The 23,866-nt window shown below is 41.5% G+C and overlaps 1 protein-coding gene across 1 annotated transcript in view; it reads right to left on the bottom strand.

The window, feature by feature from the left end:
* LOC128643947 (PHD finger protein 1) overlaps positions 1–23,866 on the bottom strand; it is a gene marked incomplete in the record, with an annotated part of 170,893 nt that overhangs the window by 41,286 nt on the left and 105,741 nt on the right. The window contains 1 exon segment of the mRNA XM_053696716.1: positions 21,987–22,055. Coding sequence (XP_053552691.1) covers positions 21,987–22,055 — 69 coding nt within the window.

Here is a 23,866-nt window from a genome sequence, read left to right as displayed (position 1 = left end):
ACCCTCCTGGATCAAGGGAAGAATGGAATAGTTTCCATCTTGAAGGACGGAACCCGAAATTTGTTTAGACTCTTGCGGTCTAAAATTGGTCTGAAGGTTCCCTCCTTTTTGGGAACCACGTACAGATTGGAATAAAAACCCTGACCCTGTTCCAGTACTGGAACAGGAACAATCACTCCCAGGGCGGAGAGGTCTTTTACGCAGTGTAAGAATGCCTCTCTCTTTGTCTGGTTTGCCTCTGGAAGGAAAACTTTTGAACTCTAGTTTGTATCCCTGGGACACAATCTCTATTTCCCAGGGATCCTGAACATCCTGAACCCAAACCTGAGCGAAGAAGGAAAGTCTGCCCCCTACAAGATCCGATCACGGATCGGGGGCATGTCCTTCATGCTGTCCTGGATTCAATAGCAGGCTTCTTGGTTTGCTTTCCCTTAGTCCAAGACTGGTTAGGTCTCCATGCAGGTTTGGATTGTTCCTGCTTAGAGGAGGAAGAAGAATTTCCTTTGAAATTTCGAAAGGAACGAAAATTACTCTGTCGTCCTTTCTGTTTGTTTCTCTTATCTTGAGGAAGAAGATGGCCCTTACCTCCCGTGATATCAGAGATAATTTCCGATAGACCAGGTCCAAACAAGATCTTCCCCTTGTAAGGAATAGCCAGAAGCTTAGACTTAGAGGAAACATCCGCAGACCAAGGTTTTAACCATAAGGCTCTGCGGGCTAGAATAGAGAAACCCGAAATCTTAGCTCCCAGTTTAATAATTTGAAGGGAAGCGTCCGTAATAAAGGCATTAGCTAGCTTCAGAGACTTTATCCTATCTTGGATCTCCTCCAAGGAAGTCTCAGTCCTGAGAAACTCAGATAGTGCATCAAACCAATATGCAGCCGCACTAGTGACGGTAGCAATGCACGCAGCTGGCTGCCATTGCAGACCCTGGTGAACATAAATCTTTTTAAGTAGACCCTCTAACTTCTTGTCCATAGGATCTTTGAAAGCACAACTATCCTCTATGGGAATAGTAGTTCTCTTGACTAAGGTGGAAATGGCCCCTTCCACCTTAGGAACTCTTTGCCAAGACTCCTTGAAAGAGTCAGCTATGGGAAACATCTTCTTAAAAATAGGAGAGGGAGAAAAGGGTATGCCTGGTCTCTCCCACTCCTTAGTAATGATCTCCGAAGCTCGCTTTGGGACTGGAAATACGTCTGAGTAAGAAGGAACCTCGAAATATCTGTCCAATTTACTAGACTTTTTAGGGACAACCACTACCGTGAAGTCACAGTCATCCAAAGTAACCAAAACCTCCCTAAGCAACAGGTGGAGGTGTTTTAGTCTAAACCTAAAAGTTACGTCAGAGGCAATAAACTTTCTGAATCTGAGATCTCACCCTCAGATGCTACAGCAGTACCCTCCTCATTGTGTCCGTGGGAGGGTACCTCCAAAATTGCAACAATTGCATCAGAACTTACTGAATGTCTGGTTTTCCTCTTACGTTTACCCTGTAACAATGGGAAAGCAGACAATGCATCAGAAATTGTAGAAGACATGAGAGAAGCTATGTCTTTTAAAGTAACTCCAGCGGGCGCTAGAGCAGAAGTGCAGAGCACTGCTTGTGTGGGCGGTAAAATTTGGGACGCTTGGGGAGAAAGCTGCGGCATACCTTGACCCTCGTTATTAGACTCTTGGACAGCATCCGCTTTTGAAAAGTTTTGCTAAAAAAAAATCTTTTCCATATAAGCTAAAGTCCTCTCAATACATGAGGGACAGAAAGGGACAGGTGGTTCCACATTAACATCCAAACATAAGGAGCAAGTGACATCTTGCAAGGATTCTTGGTCCATGCTGTTCACTATGTATGAATTAATAACTCCAAATGAATAAAAAACTTTGTACAGAAAAAACTTTACTGTGCCTTTAAATTTAAACAGGTAACGTTTTTACCCTGCTATGTCGCATAGAAAAATAAAGCCAAATAATTTCAATCAGACACCCTTACACCTGCTGAGGCGCTTACCTGACCCACAACCAGAATTCACTATCCTTTTCTTGTGGATCTGGAACGATCCGGAACCTCAGCAACAAAACACACAAACAAATAGGACTAGAATGCTTGATTAATATATTAACCCCTTAACGACGCATGTCGTACAGGGAACGTCGCACACAACCTGGTCTTTAAAGACCAGCGACGTACCCTGTACGACATTAGGGTTTAAAGCGGCTGGAAGCTATCCTGATCGCTTCCAGACGCTTTCCGGTTATTGCAGTGATGCCTCCACATCGAGGCATCCTGCAATAACTCTCCTTGGCCATCCGATGCAGAGAGAGCCACTCTGTGGCCCTCTCTGCACCGGACATCGATGGCCGGTATCGTTGGTGGGTGGGAGCCAGTCTGGGAGGCAGGTGGGTGGCCATCGATGGGCCGTGTGATGTGGAGGGGGGCGGGATCGCCGGGGCGCGCGCATGGGAGCGCACACGCGCACGGGAGCCGGTAGGGAGCGGGTGGGAACCACTACACTGCAGAAAAAATTTGAGCAGAAAGTGGTTAAAATAAATAATAAAAATGATCTAAGGGATCTCGGAGGGAGGGAGGTGGGGGGGCAAGCTACACTACAGAAAAATTATAAAAAAAATAATAAAAAATATATTTTATTGTAAACTGGGTACTGGCAGACAGCTGCCAGTACCCAAGATGGCTATCAGTACGTTAGAGGGGGAGGGTTAGAGAGCTGTTTGAGGGGGGATCAGGGAGGTTGGGGGCTAAGGGGGAATCCTAAACATCAGCATATGTAAATATTTTTTTCTTTTTTTTAAAATACCTTTTATTTTAGTACTGGCAGACTTTCTGCCAGTACTTAAGATGGCAGGGACAATTGTGGGGTGGGGGAGGTAAGAGAGATATTTGGGAGGGATCAGGGGGTGTGATATGTCAGGTGGGAGGCTGATCTCTACATTAAAGCTAAAATTAACCCTGCAAGCTCCCTAATTAACCCCTTCACTGCTGGGCATAATACACGTGTGGTGCGCAGCTGCATTTAGCGGCCTTCTAATTACCAAGAAGCAACGCCAAAGCCATATATGTCTGCTATTTCTGAACAAAGGGGGTCACAGAGAAGCTTTTACAACCATTTGTGCCATAATTGCACAAGCTGTTTGTAAATAATTTCAGTGAGAAACCAAAAATTGTGAAAAATTTTACGTTTTTTTTCATTTGATCTCATTTGGCGGTGAAATGGTGGCATGAAATATACCAAGATGGGCCTAGATCAATACTTGGGGTTGTCTACTACACGTGTGGTGCGCAGCGGTATTTAGCGGCCTTCTAATTACCAAGAAGCAACGCCAAAGCCATATATGTCTGCTATTTCTGAACAAAGGGGATCCCAGAGAAGTGTTTACAACCATTTATGCCATAATTGCACAAGTTGTTTGCAAATAATTTCAGTGAGAAACCTAAAGTTTGTGAAAAGATTTGTGAAAAAGTGAACAATTTTCATTTGGCGGTGAAAGGGTGGCATGAAATATAACAAAATGGGCCTAGATCAATACTTTGGGATGTCTGCTAAAAAAAAAATATATACATGTCAAGGGATATTCAGGGATTCCTTAAAGATATCAGTGTCCCAATGTAACTAGCGCTAATTTTAAAAAAAAGTGGTTTGGAAATAGCAAAGTGCTACTTGTATTTATGGCCCTATAACTTGCAAAAAAAGCAAAGAACATGTGAACATTGGGTATTTCTAAACTCAGGATAAAATTTAGAAACTATTTAGCATGGGTGTTTTTTGGTGGTTGTAGATTTGTAACAGATTTTGGGGGGTCAAAGTTAGAAAAAGTGTGTTTTTTTCCATTTTTTCCTCATATTTTATAATTTTTTTTATAGTAAATTATAAGATATGATGAAAATAATGGTATCTCTAGAAATTCCATTTAATGGCGAGAAAAACGGTATATAATATGTATGGGTACAGTTAATGAGTAAGAGGAAAATTACAACTAAACACAAACACCGCAGAAATGTAAAAATAGCCCTGGTCCTTAAGGGAAAGAAATTGAAAAATGGCCTTGTCCTTAAGGGGTTAAAAACCATGCGGTTCTAGTGACACGCTATTCAGCCGTCTCTGCAACGGAAAATGTGTCTCTGAGTACTATGCAGTTACAGGAAGCGTGCAAACCCGATAGGCCCGCCCATCGTGGGCGTTACTGTACATTCAACTCCCGACCGGCTTATTTGCTTCTTTAAGCCGTTGGAAGAAATAACCACCATAGCGTATTTAAAATAAAGCTTAACTCCCAGCCCCAGTGCCTGCAGTTATGGCTGTCAATTACTCTCCATACAAGGAGAGCTTGATGTCCCAAACATAAAGTGCCCCTGTTAAATGAGCCTTATATGGGGGGCGGAGCAAGCTTGGAAACTGAACAGTCGCATGTTACTTCAGCTCCGTCGCAATGGTTTACAATTTTATTTTTCAGACTGTTCAGTCCAGCTTAAAATAACATCACAGGTTCATTTAAACCCGAAGATCAAAACTATGTAACTTGGGAAGCTAAATGGTACTTGAGGATAGGAAATAACCTCTGCTTTATGGGCCGAATAACATACAGTCCCTGGAGCGGCCATCTTTGTGGCCTCATGGATGCTCTCTGACGCTTCATCTGACTCAAAGAGCAAGATCGTGATTGCACTACAACCCACCCCGGTTTGATACCTAGCCGGGTACAACAGACCCATGATGAAGGAGTTTTTTGCCCAGGTAACCAACTTACTGGAGGAAATGAGCCGCAAAGCAGAAAGACGGCTTAATGACCCCCTAACTTCCATCGAAATCTCGCATTCCCAAGATGGCGTCAGCCAGCCCACATCCCACGAAACGGAAGCCAAGGAACCGATTGTGGATCAGCTCACTGCACAGCAGCCCTTTTTATCGCAAGCAGAGATCCTCAGAAAGACGGTGGTTCATTACACAGCTAATAAGACAAACTCCGGAACATCACCGCCCCACGCAAACAGCTTACCGCACTTTCCTGAGGACTTGCTGATACAAGGATCTAAGCAGAATTTTAGAAGGAAGCCACCCCAATATCCTAGCCCTCCCAGTCAAGGTCCCCGAGAGGATGTGCAGCTCGCTCACCTAGCGCTGGGTATGTTCCGGGGAGATGCGGCCGGCTCCTACGGGCAAGTCCAGAGAATTTTCTGCATACCACACAAGAGTCATATGGACTCGGATGGTAGAGTTTGGAAGATGAGACTGTTACTTCTCGGTGACCTATGTGACCAACAAGAAATATGGTCCTTGAGCTCAGTTTCACCCACATGTGTTAACCCAGATCCACATCGTCGTATACAAACTGTTGCCAAGTCTGGAGTAGGTTAAATACGATCCTTAAGTGATCCGCTGGACTTCTCCCATGCTGAATAGGGCACCAAGTTGCTGTGGACTCATAAATGACAGTCAAAGAACCTGAAGTAAAGAGACTTCCTACTTACAAAAACATTGTTTTATTAGCTCTTTCTCCCTGAAGATGTGTTATATCAAGCATGAATCTAAATAATTCAGGTTGGCTACTAAAAGTTAGATGGGAATATTTTTGCTCTATAGCTTTGTATGATTTCTGTCCTTACAGTGTTTCAACAGTTTCACTTATGCTCTTAGTTTGTAGAGGAGGTAATTTATTTATTCATTTTTTATGGGTGATCTTCCCCCTACATCTCTAGTTCCTGTTATGTATCCCCTCCCATAGTACTCTTCATACAAATTGCCTATTAGCTAGAATATAAGTTGAAATGTACCATCTTACACAACCTTTACTGGGTGGGCAGTAGGCAGGTCACTCTTTGATGTACTCTTCTAAACTAGAGCAAGTTGGTATTTTTATTTTAGCCTGAATATAACATTTAGTCTATATCATATTCCCAGCTTGTTTGAGACCTTTGAAAGTCCATGGAGGGTAGAGCTCTCAGTTTCATTATGGTTTAAATACTGGGTTTTGAAATGTTTGTTTTACAGCTGTCTGATTTTACTATTTACTTCTTCCTTCAGTGTTTTATAATGTTATATATCTTCTCATGCACCCACTTAAGTTGAGGAGGAATGGGTTGCTATTTTGTTCTTATGTAAGAATATGTTACTCTCATGATAGCTTACACATATGACATGTTCAATTGACTAGGTTTAAATTAAGAAATAGTTATTACGCCCTTCCCAAACTAGTGCCTAGAGACATTCCCCTGACTAAACATTTTTGGTGAACATGTCATATTCATTTTAATGCAGCGCGCTTGGTTTCAGTACTCATCTACTCATTCATTTTTATTTTTTTTACTCCCCAGAGCAGCTCCTTCTCCATACAAAGTACCCTATATGTTCACTATTAGCTGTAAGTGTAATGTTATATTATATTGTATCTGCGTCATCAAAGTTTCAGAGTTGCCCATAATCTTATGACAATCACCACTTCATTCAACGTAAACATAGTTCTTCTCCCCTACCTGTAACGTAACTAAAAAACCTCAGAGGCCTAAGCATGTCCATTAGTGTAACACTCTATCTAGCTCCGCCCCTCCTCCTCATCCTCTCCCCATCCCCCCCCTTATCTTATTTGAGCGGCTCTTGCCCGCTGCACCCCCCCACCCACTTTCTTGCTCACTAGCTAAGCTCACCATACCTACGCATTAAACTTTTTATGAGGAAGCCATATATTAACTATTGTTCCTTAAAAATCACAAGATGGGTTCCTACTAATCTGCTAATATGTTAGCCTTTGCCATTACACCAGACAATTTTTATTACACCTGTGCTTTAGCTACCAAAACCTATTATATATCAAAAACGAGGTCACTATTAATACAACTCAACATTGTGTAACACATTGTTCATAGTCTTCCTATATAACTTTGTTTATGGTGTACAATCTATTAGCTCAAGTTTATCCTGCAGCATAGATTGAAAATTGATTCCTCATGTTAATGCGTACCATTGGGTTGCCTATGATACATATGTTGCTGATCCATATTGTTTGTTCTAAGAGGTTTATCTCTCCATCTTGTTTCCTAACCTAATTGTCTAATACAGTGTTGAGCTGTTACTTATCTGCTTTATGTATATTGTTGAAACCTCAATAAAAAAATATATTTAAAAAAAAAATAAAAAAATGAGCCTTATATGTTTCTTACAGTGTAAATAAAAGTGCCCACTTTTCCTCTGAGCTTTTGATCTTTGGCCCCAGAATAAAAAAAGCAGCACTTACCTTACATCTGCCTGACAGCAAAGGCAGCTCACAGGCTTGAGAGGTCCTATCCCTCACATCGACCTGTGGAGAAATAAAGTCTGAGTAATCCACCTCAGGCTATAGAAGACAGGGCAGCATCAAAATATGAGAGGCACAGTGAGAATGATGTCCCACAAGTTCCCATTGCTCTAAAGCCACCAAAGCTCTACTGAAGAGACTGATATGGACTACGTCTACACCCTAGAACAAAGCAGCACAATCTTGCACTACTTTAAAAATAATAAACTCTTGATTGAAGAATCTATTCTAACACCTCACTTTACCCCTTCCTATCACTAACGTAGGCAAAGAGAATGACTGGAGTTTGAGGGAAGGGAGGAGCTATATAACAGCTCTGCTGTGGTGCTCTTTGCCGCCTCCTGCTGAATAGGAGGTGAATATCCAATTAAAGTGAAGGTAAAGTTTTTAGTTTTTGGAGCCTGTATTCTATTATTGGTCTACTATATACTATGATCGCTAATTTTTTTTTAAATATTTGTATATATATTAGTGTATTCTAAACACTTTATATTACTTTCTCGGCCGGTCTTCGCTCCTCCCTCCATTGATTTCCTGGTTTTTGACTATATTACGTACAGAGCGGTCCCACCCGCTCTGTACGTAATACAAAAGCGCGTTCCCGATTTCTGGACCACTTGCGCATGCGCACCATTCACCGTTCATTCCTTTTGCGCCTGCGTGACAGAAAAAATGTAAATAGAGACTACTTAGCCTTATGAATCCTTATCTTGCATGCGCTAAACTGGAACGAGCGTTGAGAATAAAAGAAAGGAAGTGAATGCAACGCATGCGCATAGAGAACAGTAATGCGGTGACGTAATATGACGGCCGCCTAACGGCCAGTGTTTCAATTGGCTAGTAGAAAAACGTGACCGGGCTTAGAAAGAAAAAGAAAAAAACGGGTTGTTTTAGCAGTGTTCTGAATTGGATAAAGAAACGGTAAATAATAAATAAATATAGCGATTCTAAAAATTTGATGAATTAAAGTCCCATTGATTTTTATAGTATTTACAGGGGAAAAAGTATAATGCATGAAACTTTACCTTCACTTTAAGATGATCCGTGGACTCATCGTAAGAAATTAGTCATATAAATATTCATAAAAATTATTTATAAGGGTGCAAAGGTACAGGTTATATGGCCATCTATTTGACTGCAAAGGGCTAGAATATATAAAAAATTATAGACACTAACAAAATTCTATATAATCCATATAATAAATAAATATTTATATTACAGTATCTATAATTATTTTTATTATTGTTTATTAATATTTTATATTTAAAAGGGGCATTAAATACTAAATAAATGCTAGATAGAATGATGCATTCAAAGAAAAGATTAGTCTGAGAATAACATGTAGATGTATTTTCTAAAGTTTCATTAGTTGTTTAATTATTGACAAAATAAGTGTAAAGTTTTAGAGTATTATCAAGAGAATAAAGCAAATTAGGTAATAGAAAAAAATTAGAAAGCTGTTTAAAATTGCATGCTCTTTCTAAATCATGAAAGAAAAAATGTGGGTTTCATGGCCCTTTAAGTTCATCTAAAATATTGTTTTCATTCCGTATCTGATTATACGAATTAGAAACTTTACCATCACTTTAAACAAAAGCTCTTACCTTTAGCTCTGTAAGTAGCTTTTTGAGGTTTGCCAAATATTTGCACAAAGGGGTGCAATAGATTCTAGGCATACAAAACAGAGGGCGCTTTTTAAAAATACACAGGGTACTCACAAATTCTGGCAGCACTCTATTGTGCTGTTGGGGGCGCTCTGGAGACTCACAGTTCTCCAGCTCACTGGGTCCCTGCTAACAGCTTCCTCCAAAGAGTCCAGCAAACGAAATTCAAATAAGGCACCAAGGTTTATATGTAAAAAAACATATATTTCATAAAAACCATAAAAATGTGCACAGCCCCAATATGCTGCAACACGTTCCTCTGCTAATCAAGCAGTTTCATCAGATATCATGATACCATGGTTTAGACAGAACACGCAATTTGTAAACAACTTTCCAATTTAGTTCTATTATCGATTTCATTTTATTCTCTTGGTATCCTTTATTGAAGGGGCAGCATTGCAATGCACTACTCAGAGCTTGAACACTACAATCTTTAATGGGACATTAAACACAAAATAAATGCTAGATAGAATGATGCATTCAAGGAAAAGATTAGTGAGAATAACAAGTAGATGTATTTATTAAAGTTGTATTAGTTGTTTCAATATTGACAAAATAAGTGTAAAGTTTTAGAGTCTATAAAAAATGAGAGCTGCCATGTTGTAACTTAGGTTAACTTCTCTGCTGTGGCCAATTAGGGACAGTTATAAAAAGGTCACTAGAGTGTGCAGCCGATGGCTGTGTGGAATAACATAATTTATGCTTACCTGATAAATTCCTTTCTTCTGTAGTGTGATCAGTCCACGGGTCATCATTACTTCTGGGATATTACTCCTCCCCAACAGGAAGTGCAAGAGGATTCACCCAGCAGAGCTGCATATAGCTCCTCCCCTCTACGTCACTCCCAGTCATTCGACCAAGGACCAACGAGAAAGGAAAAGCCAAGGGTGAAGTGGTGACTGGAGTATAAATTAAAAAATATTTACCTGCCTTAAAAACAGGGCGGGCCGTGGACTGATCACACTACAGAAGAAAGGAATTTATCAGGTAAGCATAAATTATGTTTTCTTCTGTTAAGTGTGATCAGTCCACGGGTCATCATTACTTCTGGGATACCAATACCAAAGCAAAAGTACACGGATGACGGGAGGGATAGGCAGGCTCTTTATACAGAAGGAACCACTGCCTGAAGAACCTTTCTCCCAAAAATAGCCTCCAATGAAGCAAAAGTGTCAAATTTGTAAAATTTGGAAAAAGTATGAAGCGAAGACCAAGTTGCAGCCTTGCAAATCTGTTCAACAGAGGCCTCATTCTTGAAGGCCCAAGTGGAAGCCACAGCTCTAGTAGAATGAGCTGTAATTCTTTCAGGAGGCTGCTGTCCAGCAGTCTCATAAGCTAAACGAATTATGCTACGAAGCCAAAAAGAAAGAGAGGTAGCGGAAGCTTTTTGACCTCTCCTCTGCCCAGAGTAAATGACAAACAGAGAAGACGTTTGTCGAAATTCCTCAGTTGCCTGTAAGTAAAATTTTAGAGCACGGACTACATCCAGGTTGTGCAGTAGACGTTCCTTCTTTGAAGAAGGATTTGGGCATAAAGAAGGAACAACAATCTCTTGATTGATATTCCTGTTAGTAACTACCTTAGGTAAGAACCCAGGTTTAGTACGCAGGACTACCTTATCCGAATGAAAAATCAAATAAGGAGAATCACAATGTAAGGCTGATAATTCAGAGACTCTTCGAGCCGAGGAAATAGCCATTAAAAATAGAACTTTCCAAGATAACAACTTTATATCAATGGAATGAAGGGGTTCAAACGGAACGCCCTGTAAAACATTAAGAACAAGGTTTAAACTCCATGGTGGAGCAACAGTTTTAAACACAGGCTTAATTCTGGCCAAAGCCTGACAAAAAGCCTGGACGTCAGGAACTTCTGACAGACGTTTGTGTAACAGAATGGACAGAGCTGAGATCTGTCCCTTTAATGAACTAGCAGATAAACCCTTTTCTAAACCTTCTTGTAGAAAAGACAATATCCTAGGAATCCTAACCTTACTCCAAGAGTAACCTTTGGATTCACACCAATATAGGTATTTACGCCATATCTTATGGTAAATCTTTCTGGTAACAGGTTTCCTAGCCTGTATTAAGGTATCAATAACTGACTCAGAAAATCCACGTCTTGATAAAATCAAGCGTTCAATTTCCAAGCAGTCAGCTTCAGAGAAGTTAGATTTTGATGTTTGAAGGGACCCTGTATCAGAAGGTCCTGTTTCAGAGGTAGAGACCAAGGTGGACAGGATGACATGTCCACCAGGTCTGCATACCAAGTCCTGCGTGGCCACGCAGGTGCTATTAGAATCACTGATGCTCTCTCTTGTTTGATTTTGGCAATCAATCGAGGAAGCAACGGGAAGGGTGGAAACACGTAAGCCATCCTGAAGTCCCAAGGTGCTGTCAGAGCATCTATCAGGACTGCTCCTGGATCCCTGGATCTGGACCCGTAACGAGGAAGCTTGGCGTTCTGTCGAGACGCCATGAGATCTATCTCTGGTTTGCCCCAACGTCGAAGTATTTGGGCAAAGACCTCCGGATGAAGTTCCCACTCCCCCGGATGAAAAGTCTGACGACTTAAGAAATCCGCCTCCCAGTTCTCCACTCCCGGGATGTGGATTGCTGACAGGTGGCAAGAGTGAGACTCTGCCCAGCAAATTATCTTTGATACTTCCATCATAGCTAGGGAGCTTCTTGTCCCTCCCTGATGGTTGATGTAAGCTACAGTCGTGATGTTGTCCGACTGAAACCTGATGAACCCCCGAGTTGTCAACTGGGGCCAAGCCAGGAGGGCATTGAGAACTGCTCTCAATTCCAGAATGTTTATTGGCAGGAGACTCTCCTCCTGACTCCATTGTCCCTGAGCCTTCAGAGAATTCCAGACGGCACCCCAACCTAGAAGGCTGGCGTCTGTTGTTACAATTGTCCAGTCTGGTCTGCTGAATGGCATCCCCCTGGACAGCTGTGGCCGAGAAAGCCACCATAGAAGAGAATTTCTGGTCTCTTGATCCAGATTCAGAGAAGGGGATAAGTCTGAGTAATCCCCATTCCACTGACTTAGCATGCACAGTTGCAGTGGTCTGAGGTGTAAGCGTGCAAAGGGTACTATGTCCATTGCCGCTACCATTAAGCCGATTACCTCCATGCATTGAGCCACTGACGGGTGTTGAATGGAATGAAGGGTGCGGCAAGCACTTTGAAGTCTTGTTAGCCTGTCCTCTGTCAGGTAAATCTTCATTTCTACAGAATCTATAAGAGTCCCCAGGAAGGGAACTCTTGTGAGTGGAACGAGTGAACTTTTCTTTTCGTTCACCTTCCATCCATGTGACCTTAGAAATGCCAGCACTAACTCTGTATGAGACTTGGCAGTTTGAAAGCTTGAAGCTTGTATCAGAATGTCGTCTAGGTATGGAGCTACCGAGATTCCCCGCGGTCTTAGTACCGCCAGAAGAGCACCCAGAACCTTTGTGAAGATTCTTGGAGCTGTAGCCAATCCGAATGGAAGAGCCACAAACTGGTAATGCCTGTCTAGGAAGGCAAACCTTAGGTACCGATAATGATCTTTGTGAATCGGTATGTGAAGGTAAGCATCTTTTAAATCTACAGTGGTCATGTATTGACCCTCTTGGATCATAGGTAAAATTGTCCGAATAGTCTCCATCTTGAACGATGGAACTCTTAGGAATTTGTTTAGGATCTTTAAGTCCAGGATTGGTCTGAAAGTTCCCTCTTTTTTGGGAACCACAAACAGATTTGAGTAAAACCCCTGTCCCTGTTCCGATCGTGGAACTGGATGGATTACTCCCATTAACAAGAGCTCTTGTACGCAGCGTAGAAACGCCTCTTTCTTTGTCTGGATTGTTGACAATCTTGACAGATGAAATCTCTCTCTTGGAGGAGAGTATTTGAAGTCCAGAAGGTATCCCTGAGATATTATCTCTAGCGCCCAGGGATCCTGAACATCTCTTGCCCAAGCCTGGATGAAGAGAGAAAGTCTGCCCCCCACTAGATCCGATCCCGGATCGGGGGCCCTCAATTCATGCTGTTTTAGGGGCAGCAGCAGGTTTCCTAGTCTGCTTGCCCTTGTTCCAGGACTGGTTAGGTTTCCAGCCTTGTCTGTAGCGAGCAACAGCTCCTTCCTGTTTTGGTGCAGAGGAAGTTGATGCTGCTCCTGCTTTGAAATTACGAAAGGAACGAAAATTAGACTGTCTAGTCTTGGCTTTGGCTTTGTCCTGAGGCAGGGCATGGCCTTTACCTCCTGTAATGTCAGCGATAATCTCTTTCAACCCGGGCCCGAATAAGGTCTGCCCTTTGAAAGATATATTAAGCAATTTAGACTTAGAAGTAACATCAGCTGACCAGGATTTTAGCCACAGCGCCCTGCGTGCCTGAATGGCGAATCCTGAATTCTTCGCCGTAAGTTTAGTAAGATGTACTACGGCCTCCGAAATGAATGAATTAGCTAGTTTAAGGACTCTAAGCCTGTCCGTAATGTCGTCCAGAGTAGCTGAACCACTGTTCTCTTCCAGAGACTCAATCCAGAATGCCGCTGCAGCCGTGATCGGCGCAATGCATGCAAGGGGTTGCAATATAAAACCTTGTTGAACAAACATTTTCTTAAGGTAACCCTCTAACTTTTTATCCATTGGATCTGAAAAAGCACAGCTATCCTCCACCGGGATAGTGGTACGCTTAGCTAAGGTAGAAACTGCTCCCTCCACCTTAGGGACCGTTTGCCATAAGTCCCTTGTGGTGGCGTCTATTGGAAACATTTTTCTAAATATCGGAGGGGGTGAGAACGGCACACCGGGTCTATCCCACTCCTTAGTAACAATTTCAGTAAGTCTCTTAGGTATAGGAAAAACCTCAGTACTCGTCGGTACCGCAAAATATTTATCCAACCTACACATTTTCTCTGGTATTGCAACTGTGTTACAATCATTCAGAGCCGCTAACACCTCCCCTAGTAATACACGGAGGTTTTCCAGTTTAAATTTAAAATTTGAAATATCTGAATCCAGTCTGTTTGGATCAGAACCGTCACCCACAGAATGAAGTTCTCCGTCCTCATGTTCTGCCACCTGTGACGCAGTGTCTGACATGGCCCTAATATTATCAGCGCACTCTGTTCTCACCCCAGAGTGATCACGCTTACCTCTTAGTTCTGGTAATTTAGCCAAAACCTCAGTCATAACAGTAGCCATATCCTGTAATGTGATTTGTAATGGCCGCCCAGATGTACTCGGCGCTACAATATCACGCACCTCCCTCTGAGCGGGAGATGTAGGTACTGACACGTGAGGCGAGTTAGTCGGCATAACTCTCCCCTCGTTGTTTGGTGAAATTTGTTCAATTTGTACAGATTGACTTTTATTTAAAGTAGCATCAATACAGTTAGTACATAAATTTCTATTGGGCTCCACTTTGGCATTGCAACAAATGACACAGGTATCATCCTCTGAATCAGACATGTTTAACACACTAGCAAATAAACTTGCAACTTGGAAATACAATTCAATTAGAATAATATTAAAACGTACTGTGCCTTTAAGAAGCACAGAAGATCTATGACAGTTGAAAATTAATAAATTGAAACAGTTATAGCCTCAATCCTTGTAAACAACACAACTTTAGCAAAGGTTTAATCCCATTAGCAAAGATAACAAATTCTGAAAGCAGGAAACAAATTACAGAATAAACGTTTTTTATCTCAGTCAAACTATAATTCTCACAGCTCTGCTGAGAGAAATTACCTCCCTCAAAATAAGTTTTGAAGACCCCTGAGCTCTGTAGAGATGAACCGGATCATGCAGGGAATACAATGAGTTGCTGACTGAAATATTTGATGCATAGAAAAAGCGCCAAAAAAACGGCCCCTCCCCCTCACACACAGCAGTGAGGGAGAACAGAAACTGTCAGAAAAACAGATTAAGCAACTGCCAAGTGGAAAAAACATAATTTATGCTTACCTGATAAATTCCTTTCTTCTGTAGTGTGATCAGTCCACGGGTCATCATTACTTGTGGGATATTATCTGCTCCCCTACAGGAAGTGCAAGAGGATTCACCCAGCAGAGTTGCTATATAGCTCCTCCCCTCTACGTCACCTCCAGTCATTCGACCAAGGACCAACGAGAAAGGAGAAGCCAAGGGTGTAGTGGTGACTGGAGTATAATTTAAAAAATATTTACCTGCCTTAAAAAACAGGGCGGGCCGTGGACTGATCACACTACAGAAGAAAGGAATTTATCAGGTAAGCATAAATTATGTTTTCTTCTGTTAAGTGTGATCAGTCCACGGGTCATCATTACTTGTGGGATACCAATACCAAAGCAAAAGTACACGGATGACGGGAGGGATAGGCAGGCTCTTTATACAGAAGGAACCACTGCCTGAAGAACCTTTCTCCCAAAAATAGCCTCCGAGGAAGCAAAAGTGTCAAATTTGTAAAATTTGGAAAAAGTATGAAGCGAAGACCAAGTTGCAGCCTTGCAAATCTGTTCAACAGAGGCCTCATTCTTAAAGGCCCAAGTGGAAGCCACAGCTCTAGTGGAATGAGCTGTAATTCTTTCAGGAGGCTGCTGTCCAGCAGTCTCATAAGCTAAACGAATTATGCTACGAAGCCAAAAAGAGAGAGAGGTAGCAGAAGCTTTTTGACCTCTCCTCTGACCAGAGTAAACGACAAACAGGGAAGACGTTTGTCGAAAATCTTTAGTTGCCTGTAAATAAAATTTAAGGGCACGAACTACATCCAGATTGTGCAAAAGACGTTCCTTCCTCGAAGAAGGATTTGGGCACAAGGATGGAACAACAATCTCCTGATTGATATTCCTGTTAGTGACTACCTTAGGTAAGAACCCAGGTTTAGTACGCAGAACTACCTTATCCGAGTGAAAAATCAAATAAGGAGAATCACAATGTAAGGCTGATAACTCAGAGACTCTTCGAGCCGAGGAAATAGCCATTAAAAATAGAACTTTCCAAGATAACAACTTTATAACAATGGAATGAAGGGGTTCAAACGGAACACCCTGTAAAGACGTTAAGAACAAGGTTTAAACTCCATGGTGGAGCCACAGCTTTAAACACAGGTTTAATCCTGGCCAAAGCCTGACAAAAAGCCTGAACGTCTGGAACTTCTGACAGACGCTTGTGTAACAGAATGGACAGAGCTGAGATCTGTCCCTTTAAGGAACTAGCGGATAACCCCTTTTCTAAACCTTCTTGTAGAAAAGACAATATCCTAGGAATCCTAACCTTACTCCAAGAGTAACCTTTGGATTCGCACCAATATAGGTATTTACGCCATATTTTATGGTAAATCTTTCTGGTAACAGGCTTCCTAGCCTGTATTAAGGTATCAATAACTGACTCAGAAAAACCACGCTTTGATAAGATCAAGCGTTCAATTTCCAAGCAGTCAGCTTCAGAGAAGTTAGATTTTGATGTTTGAAAGGACCCTGAATCAGAAGGTCCTGTTTCAGAGGTAACGACCAAGGTGGACAGAATGACATGTCCACCAGATCTGTATACCAAGTCCTGCGTGGCCATGCAGGCGCTATTAGAATCACTGATGCTTTCTCCTGTTTGATTCTGGCAATCAATCGAGGAAGCATCGGGAAAGGTGGAAACACATAAGCCATCCTGAAGGTCCATGGTGCTGTCAAGGCATCTATCAGGACCGCTCCCGGATCCCTGGATCTGGACCCGTAGCGCGGAAGCTTGGCGTTCTGTCGAGACGCCATGAGATCTATCTCTGGTTTGCCCCAACGTCGAAGTATTTGGGCAAAGACCTCTGGATGAAGTTCCCACTCCCCCGGATGAAAAGTCTGACGACTTAAGAAATCCGCCTCCCAGTTCTCCACTCCCGGGATGTGGATTGCAGACAGGTGGCAAGAGTGAGACTCTGCCCAGCGAATTATCTTCGATACTTCCATCATTGCTAGGGAGCTTCTTGTCCCTCCCTGATGGTTGATATAAGCTACAGTCGTGATGTTGTCCGACTGGAACCTGATGAACCCCCGAGTTGTTAACTGGGGTCAACCAGAAGAGCATTGAGGACTGCTCTCAATTCCAGAATGTTTATTGGAAGAAGACTCTCCTCCTGATTCCATAGTCCCTTCAGAGAATTCCAGACAGCGCCCCAACCTAGTAGGCTGGCGTCTGTTGTTACAATTGACCAGTCTGGCCTGCTGAATGGCATTCCCCTGGCCAGATGTGGCCGATAAAGCCACCATAGAAGAGAATTTCTGGTCTCTTGATTCAGATTTAGAGTGGGGGACAAATCTGAGTAATCCCTATTCCACTGACTTAGCATGCACAGTTGCAGTGGTCTGAGATGTAGGCGTGCAAAAGGAACTATGTCCATTGCTGCTACCATTAGTCCGATTACCTCCATGCATTGAGCTACTGACGGGTGTTGAATAGAATGAAGGACACGGCATGCACTTTGAAGTTTTGTTAACCTGTCCTCTGTCAGGTAAATCTTCATTTCTACAGAATCTATCAGAGTCCCCAGGAAGGGAACTCTTGTGAGTGGAAAGAGAAAACTTTTCTCTTTGTTCACTTTCCATCCATGCGACCTTAGAAATGCCAGTACTATCTCTGTATGAGATTTGGCAGTTTGAAGGCTTGAAGCTTGTATCAGTATGTCGTCTAAGTACGGAGCTACTGAAATTCCTCGCGGTCTTAGTACCGCCAGAAGAGTGCCCAGAACCTTTGTGAAGATTCTTGGAGCCGTAGCCAGTCCGAATGGAAGAGCTACAAACTGGTAATGCCTGTCTAAAAAGGCAAACCTTAGATACCGGTAATGGCTTTTGTGAATCGGTATGTTAAGGTAAGCATCCTTTAAATCCACTGTGGTCATGTACTGACCCTCTTGGATCATGGGCAAAATTGTTCGAATAGTTTCCATCTTGAACGATGGAACTCTTAGGAATTTGTTTAGGATCTTTAAATCCAAGATTGGCCTGAAGGTTCCCTCTTTTTTGGGAACTACAAACAGATTTGAGTAAAACCCTTGTCCTTGTTCCAACCGCGGAACTGGATGGATCACTCCCATTAATAAAAGATCTTGTACGCAGCGTAGAAACGCTTCCTTCTTTGTTAGGTTTGTTGACAACCTTGACAGATGAAATCTCCCTCTTGGGGGAGAGGATTTGAAGTCCAGAAGGTATCCCTGAGATATGATCTCTAACGCCCAGGGATCCTGAACATCTCTTGCCCAAGCCTGGGCGAAGAGGGAAAGTCTGCCCCCCACTAGATCCGGTCCCGGATCGGGGGCCCTCAATTCATGCTGTCTTAGGGGCAGCAGCAGGTTTTCTGGCCTGTTTGCCCCTGTTCCAGGACTGGTTAGGTTTCCAGCCTTGTCTGTAGCGAGCAACAGCTCCTTCCTGTTTTGGTGCAGAGGAAGTTGATGCTGCTCCTGCTTTGAAATTACGAAAGGAACGAAAATTGGACTGTCTAGCCTTGGCTTTGGCCTTGTCCTGAGGCAGGGCATGACCTTTACCTCCTGTAATGTCAGCAATAATCTCTTTCAAGCCGGGCCCGAATAAGGTCTGCCCTTTGAAAGGAATATTAAGCAATTTAGATTTAGACGTAACATCAGCTGACCAGGATTTCAGCCACAGAGCTCTGCGTGCCTGAATGGCAAATCCTGAATTTTTAGCCGCAAGTTTAGTTAAATGTACTACGGCATCTGAAATAAATGAATTAGCTAACTTAAGGAATTTAAGTTTGTGTGTGATGTCATCTAGTGTGGATGATTGAAGTGTCTCTTCCAGAGACTCAAACCAAAATGCTGCTGCAGCCGTGACAGGCGCAATACATGCAAGAGGTTGCAATATAAACCCTTGTTGAACAAACATTTTCTTAAGGTAACCCTCTAATTTTTTATCCATTGGATCTGAAAAAGCACAGCTATCCTCCACTGGGATAGTGGTACGCTTAGCTAAAGTAGAAACTGCTCCCTCCACCTTAGGGACCATTTGCCATAAGTCCCGTGTGGCGGCGTCTATTGGAAACATCTTTCTGAATATAGGAGGGGGTGAGAAAGGCACACCGGGTCTATCCCACTCCTTAGTAACAATGTCAGTAAGTCTCTTAGGTATAGGAAAAACGTCAGTACTCGTCGGTACCGCAAAATATTTATCCAACCTACACATTTTCTCTGGGATTGCAACTGTGTTACAATCATTCAGAGCCGCTAATACCTCCCCTAGTAACACACGGAGGTTCTCAAGCTTAAATTTAAAATTTGAAATGTCTGAGTCCAGTTTATTTGGATCAGAACCGTCACCCACAGAATGAAGCTCTCCGTCTTCACGTTCTGCAAACTGTGACGCAGTATCAGACAGAAAAAAACAGATTTAAGCAACTGCCAAGTGGAAAAATAGTGCCCAAACATTTATTCACTCAGTACCTCAGTAAATGAAAACGATTTTACATTCCAGCAAAAACGTTAAACATAATCTCTAGTTATTAAACAGCTTTATGTATTTCTTACAGTGTAATTCTAGTGAAGTACCATTCCCCAGAATACTGAAGTGAAAAGTATACATACATGACATTATATCGGTATGGCAGGATTTTCTCATCAATTCCATTGTCAGAAAATAAAAACTGCTACATACCTCTATGCAGATTCATCTGCCCGCTGTCCCCTGATCTGAAGTTTACCTCACTCCTCAGATGGCCGAGAACAGCAATATGATCTTAACTACTCCGGCTAAAATCATAGCAAAACTCTGGTAGATTCTTCCTCAAACTCTGCCAGAGAGGTAATAACACACTCCGGTGTTATTTTAAAATAACAAACTTTTGATTGAAGATATAAAACTAAGTATAATCACCATAGTCCTCTCACACGACCTATCTAGTTGCTGGGTGCAAGAGAATGACTGGGGGTGACGTAGAGGGGAGGAGCTATATAGCAACTCTGCTGGGTGAATCCTCTTGCACTTCCTGTAGGGGAGCAGATAATATCCCAGAAGTAATGATGACCCGTGGACTGATCACACTTAACAGAAGAAATAACAGTGTTCTGCACTTGCATTTCTAACAGGAACTGAAAAGCTAACAATTTCAGGAAAAGACAAAATAATGAAAGTATACTGTAGAGTTATGACCCGTGGACTGATCACACTTAACAGAAGAAATAGTGCCCAAACATTTATTCACACAGTACCTCAGCAAATGAAAACGATTTTACATTCCAGCAAAAACGTTAAACATAATCTCTAGTTATTAAACAGCTTTATGTATTTCTTACAGTGTAATTCTAGTGAAGTACCATTCCCCAGAATACTGAAGTGTAAAGTATACATACATGACATTATATCGGTATGGCAGGATTTTCTCATCAATTCCATTGTCAGAAAATAAAAACTGCTACATACCTCTATGCAGATTCATCTGCCCGCTGTCCCCTGATCTGAAGTTTACCTCACTCCTCAGATGGCCGAGAACAGCAATATGATCTTAACTACTCCGGCTAAAATCATAGCAAAACTCTGGTAGATTCTTCTTCAAACTCTGCCAGAGAGGTAATAACACACTCCGGTGCTATTTTAAAATAACAAACTTTTGATTGAAGATATAAAACTAAGTATAATCACCATAGTCCTCTCACACATCCTATCTAGTCGTTGGGTGCAAGAGAATGACTGGGAGTGACGTAGAGGGGAGGAGCTATATGCAGCTCTGCTGGGTGAATCCTCTTGCACTTCCTGTTGGGGAGGAGTAATATCCCAGAAGTAATGATGACCCGTGGACTGATCACACTTAACAGAAGAAATAACAGTGTTCTGCACTTGCATTTCTAACAGGAACTGAAAAGCTAACAATTTCAGGAAAAGACAAAATAATGAAAGTATACTGTAGAGTTATGTATATATATATATATATATATATATATATATATATACATACATACACATACATACATACATATATATATATATATATATACACATACATATATACACACATATACATACATACACAATTTACCATTTTATATTACCATCTTAAAGTGTTTAATGTCCTTCTAATATTTTAATAAAGCGCTTAAGATTAAGTTTCCATGTGTGCTAACACGACACCACATTTGACCTAAAGAGCAAAACCCGAAGCATGTTACACATATTTTACATTCCTATGTACTTCACATAGAAAAAATTGTAATTTTAAATTATTATATATATTCCTATAAATGTGTGATAATGTTAAAGTAAAATATATATATATATATTCCTTTATATCTATGGGAATATATAAATATATATTTATTTATTTTTTTAAATAAAAATAGCATATTTCTGTATGTGAAGTACTTTGGAATGTGAAATAATTATAACTCCTGTCAGGTAAGCACGAGAAATAAGTGTACGTTTTTTTTCTTCTACACTGTCCGTTGAAGTCTAGGGGAGAATAAATTGTGTGGTCACAGTATCCTAAGTTCTAAAGTTAGCATGTGTTGGATTTCGGTCATGCACCAAAGTTTTACTTTCAACTTGTAATACGCACACTAACCTGTGTGCACAAAAATATTACTACTAGCGACGTTTACACTAGAGAGCACTTAATAGCGCGCCACTTGTATTCTAGCCCTTTATGCGGTATTAAAATACCAGAATTGCATATTCAACAAATACAAAATAAAAATGCAGTAACCCTTCTGAATTTCAAATGAGTAGATTTTTTTTCTTACAAATTTCAGTTACTTTCATTTTCCCTGCTGCCTGTATCATGTGAGAGCCATTAGCCAATCACAAATGCATATAAATTTACAGTGAACTCTTGCACATGCAAAATAGGAGTCAGTGCCTCAGAAAGTGTGCATGTAAAAAGACTGTGCACATTTTGAAAATGGAAGAAAATTGGAAAGTATTTTGAAAATTGTATGCACTGTCTTAATTCAGACTTTAAAGTCGCTTTAATCAACATGGTTCTGTGTGGAGAATGGGGGTACTTGTATGTTCTTTAGCAACCCTTTTAAGGGCACCTTCCGCATAAATCCATTTCTCACCATCCCAAGGGAAGTCTCCAGGCGTTCTCTGGACCTCTCGTGCAGACAGAACACTCAAACACATAAAACCTAATGGTCAGTGTAGGTAGAATGTTAGGAGGAAAAAGATAAACAATGTGTGAGTATACGCACCTGGTAGCTATAAAGCAACTCAAACAGCATGATATCAAATGTTAAAACAAAGAAGAGACGTATTCACCGGAACTTAAAAGGGACACAATTGTGTGATAAGAAAAAGAAAATTTATGCTTACCTGATAAATTTGTTTCTTTTTAGACACGATGAGTCCACGGATTTCATCCTTACTTGTGGGATTACGCCTCCTGGTCAGCAGGAGGAGGCAAAGAGCACCACAGCAGAGCTGTATATATAGCTCCTCCCTTCCCTCCCACTCCCGTCATTCGAACGAAGTTAGGAAGAGAAAGGAAAAGCCAAGGTGCAGAGGTGTCTGAAGTGTAACCAAAATAATAACCTATCTCAAAGAACAGGGCAGGACATGGACTCATCGTGTCTAAAAAGAAACAAATTTATCAGGTAAGCATAAATTTTCTTTTCTTTTTAAAGACACGATGAGTCCACGGATTTCATCCTTACTTGTGGGATACAATACCAAAGCTATAGTACACGGATGAAAAGGGAGGGACAAGACAGGGAACCTAAACGGAAGGCACCACTGCTTGAAGAACCTTTCTCCCAAAAACAGCCTCAGCCGAGGCAAAGGTATCAAATTTTAAAATTTAGAAAAAGTGTGAATAGAGGACTAAGTTGCAGCCTTGCAAATCTGTTCAACAGAAGCATCATTTTTGAATGCCCATGAGGAAGCAACAGCCCTGGTGGAATGAGCCGTAACTCTTTCAGGAGGCTGCTGTCCAGCAGTCTCATATGCAAAACGGATGATACTCTTCAGCCAAAAAGAAAGAGAGGTAGCCGTAGCTTTCTGACCGTTACGCTTTCCAGAAAAAATGATAAAAAGTGAAGACGATTGACGAAAATCCTTAGTCGCCTGCAAGTAAAATTTCAAAGCATGGACTACGTCCAAATTATGTAGCAGACGTTCCTTCTGAGAAGAAGGATTAGGACACAAAGAAGGAACAACAATCTCCTGATTAATATTCTTGTCTGAAACAACCTTAGGAAGAAAACCAAGTTTAGTGCGTAAAACCACCTTATCAGAATGAAAAATAAGGTAAGGTGAATTATATTGTAATGCTGAAAGCTCAAACACTCTCCGAGCCGAAGAAATGGCAACAAGAAATAAAACTTTCCAGGATAATAACTTAATATCTATGGAATGCATTACCAATAAAGTTGTTCGAAAAAAAAAAAAAAAAAAAATATCTATGGAATGCATAGGTTCAAATGGAACCCCTTGAAGAACTTTAAGAACTAAATTCAAACTCCATGAAGGAGCAATCGGCTTAAACACAGGCCTGATCCTAGTCAAGACCTGGCAAAAAGATTGAACATCTGGGACATCTGCTAGACGTTTGTATAACAAATTAGATAAAGCAGAGATCTGTCCCTTTAGGGAACTTGCGACAAAATCCTAGGAATCCTAACTCTACTCCATGAGTAGCCCTTAGATTCACACCAATAAAGATATTTACGCCAAATCTTATGGTAAATCTTCCTAGTTACAGGCTTACGTGCCTGAATCAAGGTATCTATAACCGAATCAGAGAAACCTCGCTTGGATAGAATTAAGCGTTCCATTTTCCAAGCAGTTAGCTTCAGAGAAACTAGATTTGGGTGAAGGAAAGGTCCCTGAATGAGAAGGTCTTTGCTCAAAGGTAGCGCCCAGGGTGGCAGAGATGACATGGCCACCAGGTCGTCATATCAAATCCTGCGAGGCCACGCAGGAGCGATGAGGATCACTGATG

This window comes from Bombina bombina, unplaced genomic scaffold (assembly GCF_027579735.1).
Source record: "Bombina bombina isolate aBomBom1 unplaced genomic scaffold, aBomBom1.pri scaffold_479, whole genome shotgun sequence".
Taxonomy (NCBI): Eukaryota; Metazoa; Chordata; class Amphibia; order Anura; family Bombinatoridae; genus Bombina; species Bombina bombina.
Note: the sequence above shows the minus strand (reverse complement) of the source record. Positions and strands in the feature narration are given on the sequence as shown.